General features: G+C 51.1%; 1 protein-coding gene across 1 annotated transcript; it reads left to right on the top strand.

Moving 5' to 3' along the window:
- Positions 1–4,489: 4,489 nt before the first annotated feature.
- Positions 4,490–11,117, top strand: CUNH9orf50 (chromosome unknown C9orf50 homolog). Its single transcript, XM_051185130.1, has 7 exons — positions 4,490–4,898; positions 5,025–5,112; positions 5,209–5,301; positions 8,527–8,639; positions 10,123–10,288; positions 10,389–10,527; positions 10,907–11,117. Exons 1-7 carry the CDS (start codon positions 4,490–4,492, stop codon positions 11,012–11,014), a joined length of 1,116 nt encoding a protein of 371 aa, XP_051041087.1. The 3' UTR covers positions 11,015–11,117.
- The last annotated feature ends 205 nt before the right edge of the window (positions 11,118–11,322 follow it).

The raw sequence follows: 11,322 nt of genomic DNA, 5'->3' as shown, positions 1-11,322 counted from the left end.
CCCACAGACTGATAGCCCTTCCCACGGCCAGATCGCCGAGCCTCAAGGCCAGCTCACCCGGTTCCACGTCTCGTTAGCCCCTCCCCACGCCCTGCTCGCCCAGCCACACGACCAGTTTAGTCCTGCCCCATGGCCAATTCGCCACTCCCCATTGCTAGCTCGCCCCTCCCCACGGCCATCTCACCAGGCTCCACCTCCAGTTCACTGCTCTCACCGCCTGATCGCCAGGTCCCGCAGTCTCCTAACCCAGTTTTGCCTACTCCGAAGGCCCTCCTGGACTTCAAGATGAAGGATCCACAGCTGGTATCTCCCGGACTAAGTACGTGCGACAGTGCGCTTAACGGTGTATTTATCTTTCTTTTAAGACAGAGTTCAACTGATTGTTGGCCTTAAACTCCGTGATCCTTCTGCATCAGCATCACGGTTGCTGGGGTTACAGGCACGTGTCACCAACATGCGCCATAAAACTGGATTCTTAAAACCCAGTGTTTGTGAGAGTTTTACACTCTAAAGGAGGAAATATGTTGCTCAAATTCTCCCATCTCCACTAGTATCTTGAAATAACCCAAAAAAGAAAAAGAATAAAAGGATTCGATAGAGGCAAGGAAGCAGAAATCCAGAAGTTTCCCCTCCAGAGGTCTGCCCTTCCCTATCCATTCATAGTTAGGCAGCAGTCTTGAACAGTGAAAGAAAGATGAACTTGCTGCATATAAACCCTTTAACCTCGGAGTTCTAGTTGCCTTTTCTGACTAGTGGATGTAAGGATTCAGATACAATGCTCTGAGGATTAAGTTTGTGGCGTTAGCGGGTTCAGGCTTCAGCCCAGCATTTGCAGTGGGCTCCCAGGCAATGAAAGCTATCATAACTTTCACCGTAAGCTCTGCTCTGCCAGCCAATACCCTGATGTTAGACATATCTATAAAGCATACAGGAGGCACTTAAAGTAGTGCTTGCTTTTATTTTATTTTTCTTTTCTTTTTGAGTCAGGGACTTGCTAGATAGCCCAGGATGGCCTAGACTCATAGTGCTCCTCTTGCCTTTGAAGTGCTGGGATTAAAAGAATGCTTTACCATTAATGTGCTCAATGTGTAGGCTAATGAAATGAAAGCTATAGAGACTTAGGAGGCTGGGAAAAAACCCACCTACAGTTGAGTCCCACCCTAAATCTGTGTACATGTCATTTGATATCTGCTCTGAAGTGTTGTAGGTTTGAAGAGCTAGTCACCTGACGCAGTGGTGAGCGCTTGTAATCTTACCTCTTAGAAAGTGGAGCAGGAAAGCCAGGGGTTGAAGGTTACCCTCTCAGTAGTAAATTCAATACCAGCCTACATTGCCTGAGACCTCCTCTCAGAAACAAAACAAAAGCCAAGGGCGTGGAGAGATGGCTTGTGTCTCAGCAGTTCTTGCTTCAGGTGGGGCCGTAGCACACACCTTTAATCCCAGCACTCCTCCGAAGGCAGGGTTCAAGGTCAGCCTGGTCTACAGATCGAGTTCCAGAACAGCCAGGGCTACACAGAGAAACCTTGTTTGTGGGGTGGGGGATGCTTGCTGCTTTCCCAGATATCAGAATTCAGTTCCCAGGGATCTGACCCCGTCTGGACTCAAAACAAAAGCACTTGTGCTCTCTTTCTCTCTCACACACACATACACACAAAATAAAATAAAAAATAAAATCTCTTTTAAAATGCAGATTTGACTGGGTGTGGTGGCTCATGCCTCTAATCCCAGCATTCTTGGGGCAGTGGCAGGTACATCTCTGTGAGTTCAAGGTAAACCTGGTCTATATAGTGAATTCCAGGACATTCACAGATACATAGTGAAAACATGTTTCAAAATTAACAATAATAATAATATACAGGTTCCAGGGCTCCTGATAAAAGCAGGAGCACATACTACTCTTGCAGAAGATCTGACTTCAGATCTCAGCACAAACACTGGGAGTCTCACAGTAGCCTGTAACTCCAGCTCCAAAGGGTCCGGCGCCCACTTCTGGATTCCAAGTGCCTTGCACTCATGTCACATGCCCACACACAGATACACACCTATACTCATAATTTTAAGTGGCTATACAATACTGATTTAGCTCAGTTGTTAAAGTGATTGCCTAGCATGCGCCACATAAAACTAGTTGCAGCTGTGCATGCCTGCAACCCTACCACTTAGGAGGGGGAGGCACCCTATGCCTAGTAGAAGGATCAGGAGTTTGAGATCATCCTTGAGTAGTGAGTTTGAGAGCTAAGACCACCCCCATCTTAGAAAAAAATAACAAAAATAAAGAAGTTCATTCCCCCCCCCACTTAATATTCTAACTTCCTGAGGGAATATGTGCCTCCATTCCTCTGAAGAAAGTCACAGAAAATGGGACACATCTTTCATGATGCCTCCTGTGGACATATGAGTGAGATTTTTTTTTTTTTGAGTTATAAAATTACACACCTGCATATACTTGTCTCAATGGTACCCTCCTCCTCCAACCTGAGTTCTACACTTCCATGGGCTTCCTCCAGGGCCCTCCCAACCACAACTCACTGGCTTGTTCATCTGTCTATCCTATTGGCTCACAGAACTCCCAGGAATTAAAAAACCATCAACACCATATAGCCAAGAGAAGCAGAAAATGAACTTAACCTTGGTTTGTGGGTTCCAGGCCCACTGTGTTCTTATGAATGTGGGACTGACAGGAAGTCCTGCCCTTTCCACTCAGCCAAGTACAGCCACTCTGGGTCTGGAAGAGTGGCTGAAACTGGCATATTCCTCTCTGGATTAAGCATGGCTGCCCTGGCCAGGACTACAAAGCCTCTGAGGGGTGTGGCCCTGGCCATCCAGGGCACACAAGCCCCACCCTTGTTCCCAAGCCACAGTGCCCACTGCTCCCCAGTAGCTATGGGTGAAAGCGAATCACAATGACTCCAAGAAGTCTTGCCGACACCTGGGAGGGGCTGCCAGAGGCAGCAGGTGGGAAGATGGGCTCTCTCAGCGAATAGCCCACCTGTTGGGGGGGGGGGGCTCTAAATTCACAGGACCTTCCAAGGCCTCACCCAGCAGACCCCACACGGTGAGTGAGATGTCTCCCAGGAACCATTTAGAGCTGATGACAATCTGAGAATAGAGTATGCTTGGGGAAGGAGCAGGCCTGGAGACTGCTCCCACCCCACCAGCCACCAGTGTCAGGGATGAAGCGGGGGGACTGGGGCTTTCCTCCCTAATAGGGAGTTTGCTCAAAATGTGTCTTGACCTTGGATGTGGCTTGATGGTGGAGCACTTGTCTCTGTCTCATCCCCAGCATTGGGGTCTTGGCTTCTCCCCAGACCCACTGTCAGATCTAGGCTAGGAGATGGGAGAAAGTCATGAGTATTTGCAGCTTGTTTCGATCCGGAGAACAGGCTGCCAGACCCCCATTGCTTGCTGTCTACAGCCAGCAGGAGGGGGTCCAGCCCTCCCAGCCTCTTTCTCTATGGCCTTCTGTCAGGTGTGAGCTGCAGGTGGTAGCCCAGGTCTGTAATCCCAGAATTTGGAAAACAGAGGCAGGGGTGGGGGGGATGGGGGTGAGGGGGATAATGGAGTTTAGGCCAGCTTGTGCCATGCAGAGGGACCCTTCCTCTAATTCTGTAGTCCTGAGTGCTGACTTGGGGAACTTTTCTGGCTGCCCAGATCTCAGAGACAAAACTAATATACATATACAAACATATATGTGTGTGTGTGTATGTGTATATATATATATACATACACACACACACACACACACACACACACACACACATATATATATTCGAGACAGGGTTTCTCTGTGTAACAGTTCTGACTGTCCTGGAACTCACTCTTATAGACTAGGGTGGCCTTGAACTCAGAGCTACACCTGCCTCTGTCTCCGAAATGCTGGGATTAAAGGTGTGCACCACCACCGTCCAACAATAGCCTTAAATTTAAGAAAAAAAATTATGTGTATGAGTGTTTTGCCTACATAGTTGTGCACCACGTGTGTGCCTGGTGCCATCAGAGACTGGAAGAGGGTGGCAGATCTCCCTGGAACTGGAGGTTGAAAGCTGCCCTGTAGGTTTTGGGACTCCACGGTCCTCTCGCTGATCCATCTCTCCAACCTCTACCTCTCAAATTGTGGGATCACAGGCATGCGCCGCCACGCTCAGTCTCTCGACCATTTTAGGCAAGTCCGCTCCCAACTGTGCTAAGTGATAAAGGCGGTTTTCGGACAGCAGGTGCCCACGCCCTGCACTATGCCAGTTGCCCAGCATGTACTAGCTCACATCAACGTCACAGCCGCCCCCAAAGGGCTAGCGTCCTCACCTTCACCGTCTTTGCGCGCGGACTCAGCAGGGCGCGGACACAGCAGGGGAGGGTCCTGCCCGAGCCGGCTCAGCTGCCCCTACCCGGCACTATGGCCTGCGGGCTGTCGCGCGACCTCCCCGCGGTCCCGCTCGCCCCCGCGCGTCCCCCAGGCGCGAAGATGTCCTGAGCTGAGCTCAGACTCACAATGTACCGGCGCCAGGCCGCAGCGGGGACCCCGGTCTACGAGCCCAAAGGGTGTCCCGACAGGGCTGCCCCACGCTGCTCCGCTCCGCTGTTCCCCCAATTGCCCACGCCCGACTCCCGAACGGAACGAGGCTCAGCCGGCGCGTGGTGGCAGGACCGTGAGCGTCTGCCCTACTTGTCCCCCGGGGTCCCGTATGGGCCGCGGGGCCGCGGGACCATGAGAGCGCTGCTGCTGCCGCCGCTGCTACCGTCCAGCACGGCCCGGAGGGCGGGGGTCCGGGGAGCACGGCAGCCGGCGGCCCGTGAGAACCCAGACTCCTTGAGCACGCTGCTGGGGCAGTTTCTGCCCATCAAATTCCGTGACTTCTTGCACCAGCTGCGCGCCAAGTGCACGGAGTCCGAGGAGCACCGTGAGGCCCCGAAAACAGGTGGGGTGGGGTGAGGTAGGAGCTAGGGTCCCTCCCCAGTGAGGACCACCCCCAGTCACTGGGTTTCCCCCTCTTCTCCCTTTTCTTCTTCCTCTTCTCCACTCCCAGCACCCTCAGCGCCACAGTACCCCAAGGGTGCATCAGAGCACTCCCTAGGTTTGCGCTGTCCCAGCTGCTCATTCCTCCCAGACCTGTGGTAAGTGGAGACAACTTCTTGGTGAAGGATGGGTTGCCCTGATTGCTGCAGGAGTGGGGCTCTGCTTCCATCAGCTGTGACCTCTTTGTCTTCAAGGGACCAATCATTGCACTCAGAGGACAGTCTTAGAGAGAAGCCTACCCTGGGGCTCCCAAGAGGCGAATTTGTCACAGCCAGAAAGGCTAACCCGTGAGTAGTAGCTGTTGTGAGGACACATGTGCTATAGCTTTGTGGAGCTGACTCTGTCCTGCCACCTTCACGTGTGTGTGTGTGTGTGTGTGTGTGTGTGTGTGTGTGTGTGTGTGTGTGTTGAAACAGAGCTCTCTAGGCTTACCTGCCAATCACCTTTACCCATTGAGCTATCTCATCTCCTCAACCCATGATTTAAGGGGGCGGGAGTAGGAAGGCACTCCTTTGCTCCCTCATTTCCAGTCGTTCACTAGTGGATTTACTATGTATTCACCGACCCATTCACCTATCCATCCCTGCATTCACCTTAGGCATTAACTACAAGCTATTGTGAATCTCTCACACATCTATCCATCAGGGTATCTATTGGCCATGAACCTGTAACTGCCCCCAACAGTCCATTTTCTATCTATTCACAAATTCCCCCTGGTTATAGCTGCCCAGTAACTGTCCTTTCATTCACTTATAAACCCAGGTGCCAATACCCTTTCACAGAGTAATAAGGCCACCCACAAGGTTCCACATCTGTATAACCATACAGCTACCCACCCTGAGATTCAGTCCTTCAGTTCAGATCCAGTCATAAATCCACCCATCACTGCATCCTTCTCGTATATCCTAGCATTACCCACTTATGGAGTTTTGCTTTGTATCAACTACTAGAGAAAAGGCAATGAGATAGAAGCAAGAAAAATCCTGGGGCACTAATGATGCTTACCTGAACCAGAATGCTAGAGAGCTCCTAATGGAGAGGGGGAAAGAAACAGTAGGTTTAGAGTACTGTCTGGCCATTTAAAGACTAGAGAGCTGGGTGTGGTGGTGTACTTTTTTTAATTATGTATTTTTTAGGTGTGAGTGTTCTGTCTGAATGTATGCCTGCAGGCCAGAAAAGGGCATAGATGGTTGTGAGCCACCATGTGGTTGCTGGGAATTGAACTCAGGACCTTTGGAAGTGTAGCCAGTGCTCTTAACCTCTGAGCCATCTCTCTAGCTCCAGTGGTGCACATTTTTAGTCTCAGCATTCAGGAGGCAGAGGCAGGCAACTCTGAGTTGGAGGCTAGCCTGGTCTACATAGTGACTTCCAGGACAGCCAGGACTAGGCAGTGTGACACTGTCTCAATAAATTAATTAATTTAGGGAAGGAAGAATAGATGGACCAGAGAGCATGCATACACAGAAAGCATACTATTACTCTTCCATCTGTATCCATGCCAGCCAATACTAATGGATCACTGCACATTCCTATGTGAGCCCCAGAATCCTTCCTGTCATGGTTCTCCAGGACCAAAGTAGAGACTAGGAGGGTAGAGAGATGCCTCACCTGGTTTCAATTCCCAGCACCCACATGGCAGCTCACAACTGTAACTTTAGCTCCAGGGGAGCCAACACCCTCACACAGGCATACATGCAAGAAAAACACTAATACACATAAAATAAAAATAAGTAAATCATTACAAAAAAGTATAGACTAGAGTTGGACACTTACTGATATGTAACATTCCCTTGGTACATTACATGGCTCCAGTGATCTGCCCTAGGCAGGGAAGCCATGATCTCACTCTGGCAGGCAGAGCTGGGAGATGCCTAAGCCTGGCCCTGTTGCCAGGACAGAGCTGAGGTTTGTATGCACAAAACTATGGTCTAACTGAGCCGCAACACCTCTACCCAGTCACCTAGTCACCCCAGCTGTGTAGCTTTTTGATAGACAAGAAACATACTCTCTTCATCCACAAAAAGATGGCACAGGATAACTGTGTGTAGACGTGTAAATATGTGTGCTCGAGGTGAAAGTGTAATGGGTCATTTCCAAGTGACCAAGAAACCAAGCTTGCAGTCAGCCCCCAAAGGAGAAACGAACAGATCTTTTCCTCCCAGTTCCTGCCTATAACACAGCATATGACCGGAAGGAGGACACTGAGAAGTGGGGCCTTGGGGACAGTGTGCCCCCAGCTCATGTGGCCTCGGTGGCATAAATGAGACTGACAACTATCGTAACAGCTCAAAGCTAGAGATGTTTCCTCTGCCTGGCATACCCTCAGCAGGATATTCTTGCAGCCCACCCCATCTCCATGCCAGTCCTGAGGAAGGGGTGGGGCACCATTTTGATTTCCTTATTTATATTATCTACTTATTTGCCAATGCATGGTCTCACATAGTACAGGATGGCCTCACAGTCACTGTGTAACTGAGGATGATGAATACCCAACCCCCTCTGCCTCTACCTCCCAAGTATCCCACATGCCACTGTGCTGCTTGATGACCTCCATTTTACAGAGGAGGAGACAGGTTGTAGCTTGCCAGGACCTCTTGATTTATTACTGCAAAATCCTGCCCTCTGGCATGATGTTTGAGTGACAGCTGTGCCTCGGTTTCCTCACCAATAAATGAGAATAGTAACGGCCTCGTGGGCATTGTGCAGGTTTTGGTGGGAAAGAGCATGCCACATGATGAGCCAGAACAAGCACTTGGAAATGGCTAACTGATGTGACTAGAGTAACCCTGTCACTAAACGAGATCAGATCTTTTTTTTTTTTTTTTTTTTTTTTTTTTTTTTGTAGTGTTTCGATTTGAGACAGGGTTTCTCTGTAGCTTTGGAGCCTGTCCTGGAACTAGCTCTTGTAGACCAGGCTGGCCTTGAATTCCCAGAGATCCATCTGCCTCTGCCTCCCAAGTGCTGGCCACTACCTGGCTGCTTCTTTTTCTTTTTTTTTTTCAAACAATCTTTTTTTTAAAAAGACTTTTATTTATTATGTACAGTGTTCTGCCTGTATGTATGTTTGCACACCAGAAGAGGGCACCAGATCTCACTATAGATGGTTGTGAGCCACCATGTAGTTGCTAGGAATTGAACTCAGGACCTCTAGAAGAGCAAGCAGTGCTTTTAACCACTGAACTACCACTATAGCCCAAGATCAGATCTTTCAAAGATTTATATTTTATTTACTTGGGATGTGATATGCACATGAGCCTTGGTGCCTGAAGAGTCCAGAAGAGGGCCCCCGATCCCCCAAAAGTTGAAGTTCCTGCCAGTTGTGATCCAACAATGTGGGTGCTAGAACCAAATTTGGGTCCTCTGAAAGAGCAGTAATGTACTCTTAACCATTGGATCATCTCTCCAGCCCGGTCCAAGATCTTCCAGGGAGCCCTGGCTCCCCTACCCCTCACCTCCCTCAGCAGACTCCACAGTGAGCAGGTCCCCAAAGTGAAGACTCTGCTCATCCACAGCCCCACTGGAGAAGGCTTAAGGCCTCGCAGACGCTATTGTCCTTTCCGAGTTCGATTTGCAGACGAGACCTTGCAGGACACAGCACTCCGCTACTGGGAGCGCAACCGTGCAGGTGAGCAGACATCTGCTTCTAAAGCCCTGGGATTCTAGAAAAGTCCTGCCAAGAGTGCAGAGGCCAGAAGTTGAGGCTCTGGATCTTCAAAGAGCTGGGGAAGCCATTGACTCCTAAGAGGAAGTACCTATACAGACCTTTTCAAAATATGTTAAGGTGGTCTTCAAGGACCAAGTAGGGGTGACTGGCATCAGGCAGGTGGTGTCAAGAAGCAGCTGCAGTGGTGACCCAAGAAACAAAGGCAGCCCAGGCTTGGCTATCATTAAAGAGCCCTTCCTTGCTGCCACTCGAGCTTGCACAGCTTTCCATTCCCTCAGCAGCTTCCTGAAGCATTTTCCTCACAAATTCTTGAAAGCAGACCCCAGGGTCAGGTTGACCAGATGTCCAGAAAGTCTGGGAAGATGGAGTCTGTCCTCTCAGTTATTGTAAGAGTCCAACAGAGAAACTCAGAACCCCTGGCAGAAGTGGGAGGTTGGCTCTGGGGGTGGATGTAATGGTGGGCAGTTGGTTTCCTTTGACATTTCTGACCGGGTATGGGGAGGCAGGCAGGATAATGAGGAAGACAAGAGGTGACCATTGCCACACATCCCTCTTTCCTGGTACTTGGGACTCAGTAGCCTCCAGGACCTCCTTTTAATACTCAAAGAATCAAAGAAGCCCAACTTCTGGCTAGTTATATTTTGTCCCTATGTCCCTATGTGTGCATCAGAAAAATATAATTTCATATACTAGATTTGAAAGTGCTTATGCCCAGGACCAGCAATGTTTGATTTATTGCTATCTTTTTTGAGGCAGAGTCTTATGTATCCCAGGCCGTCCCACTGTCCTTGGCTAAGGATGACCTTGAAATACTAATCCCCCTGCCTCATCCTCCCAGCTGTTAGGATTACAGGCAGGCATGTGCTGCTATGCCTCACCCCAGCTTCTGGTTATATTTGATTCAGGAGAAAACTGAAGCAAAGGTGTTTGTATAAGAACCATGTACGCCTAGAATAGAGGTCAAAATGTCCCAGAAACCCAAGGACAGCCCAAGCACTGTGGCCATATCCCATGGCACCAGGACTCCGCATGTGTCTTTTCAGACTTTCCTGTCTAAGGCAGTTCCTGGGAATCGCGGGTTCTAGGAAAAGCTCTCTGAGACTCCCCTCCATCCCTTGCAGATTCTTGGCATCCTCTCTGGAATTTCCATGGTGGGGTGCCTGGCCCTTCCACTTTAGAAAAAGGGGGTCTATTGGAGGTTGGAGCAGGGGTAGGGGCATGGCAGGGCACAGCTTGGTGCTAACAGCAGCAACAGTCATTGGAAGTAGTTTTAAAACCCAGGACTTCTCTGGAGGCAGCCAGAAGGCACTGGGGAGCCTGTGGTTGCCATGGAGACAGGGCTCTGTCTAGCCTTGCCAGCCAGAGGGAGGAGTGAGGGTGGGGCGTCAGTGTGCCCCTCCCCCGGGGGGGCAGGGAACTCACTCTGCTCCTCTCTCTTTTCTAGTCCGACAGAATATCTTTCCATGTGAGCAGACGGCTTTGCCTGCTGTGTCTGTGTCAGAGCGGGTGCTTGGGAGTGTTGGGAGATGGCTGGAGAGTCTGCCCAGAGCCCTGCGTCCCAGGGCCCAAGATACTGTGGCCGGCTCCTCATGCTGGAACTGCCCCCGAGTGTGAGGCTCTGGGTAGAGGAAGCAGGAGGGTTGTGGTCCAGGCCCTCCAGAGGTCTGGGATTCGAGGTCACAAAACCATAGGTCCCTGTCTCCCCTCCAGGTCAGCTCAGGAACCACAGCTCTACTTTTCTGAGGATGCCACCATGAGCAGCCGCCTACCCTTCATCTCCAGGGCCACCACCACAAGGCCACGGGGAGGCCTCAGGACCTTCCTTGACACCCCAAACAGTGTGGAGCAGGTGGGCAAATTGTCCTGTCCCTGAAACCACCAGGGAAGCTAGCTGGTGGGTAGCCCAGGCAGCTGTCCACCAGATGCAGCAGTCCTGAATGACTCTGTAGGGATCCTCTCTGTTGAGTCACCATGGGGCTTAAAGCTTGGTCTTATGGCCCAGCCTCCCTCAGTGTGGAGCCCTGCAGGCGAGAGGGAGGAGGCGCTTGAGCCAGGCCAGCAGCTGCCTTGCTGCTAGTGAGTGGGTGGGCTGTGCTTCAGCCTAGGCTAGCTGAGAGCCCCTGGGGACCTGTCTCCTCCCCCCTGAGCCTTGGGGAAACCCATCTCCTCCCCACCTCCTCCCTGAAGTCCCCTTGGCAGTGCCCAGCTGGGCATCCTTCTCACTCTAGGAGTCCTTTCTGCCCAGCTTGGTGCTGCAGTCCGTCCTGAAGCGAGGCCGCCCTAAGGGCTACCGGCTCCTCCTGCCACCCACAAACCGGCAGCAGACTGAGAGGTGACTGCCTGCTGGAGCCCCAACCCAGGGGTGTACCCAGACCAGGCAGTGAGAGGAGTGCTCTCTTGACCTACAAATAAACAGACCTCCCAGGTGGCTGAGATGGATCACAGGGTCTCCCAATTCAAGCTTTCTGGGTGCCTGATTTGGAACCGCTGGGGGTTCCTGGATGGGGGAGATTAGGATGGAATCATATCTGGGATGAAGCTGATGAGGACAGGGAATTGCAGACCCCAGCCCAGGAAAGAGCCCGGTGTGTGGGCAAACCTTAGCCTCTTAACCCGATGCAGTGTTCAAAGCCATACGGGGAAG

The sequence above is a fragment of the Phodopus roborovskii genome, unplaced genomic scaffold (genome assembly GCF_943737965.1).
Source record: "Phodopus roborovskii unplaced genomic scaffold, PHOROB, whole genome shotgun sequence".
Classification (NCBI taxonomy): Eukaryota; Metazoa; Chordata; class Mammalia; order Rodentia; family Cricetidae; genus Phodopus; species Phodopus roborovskii.
This window is presented reverse-complemented; position numbering and strand designations above follow the sequence as displayed.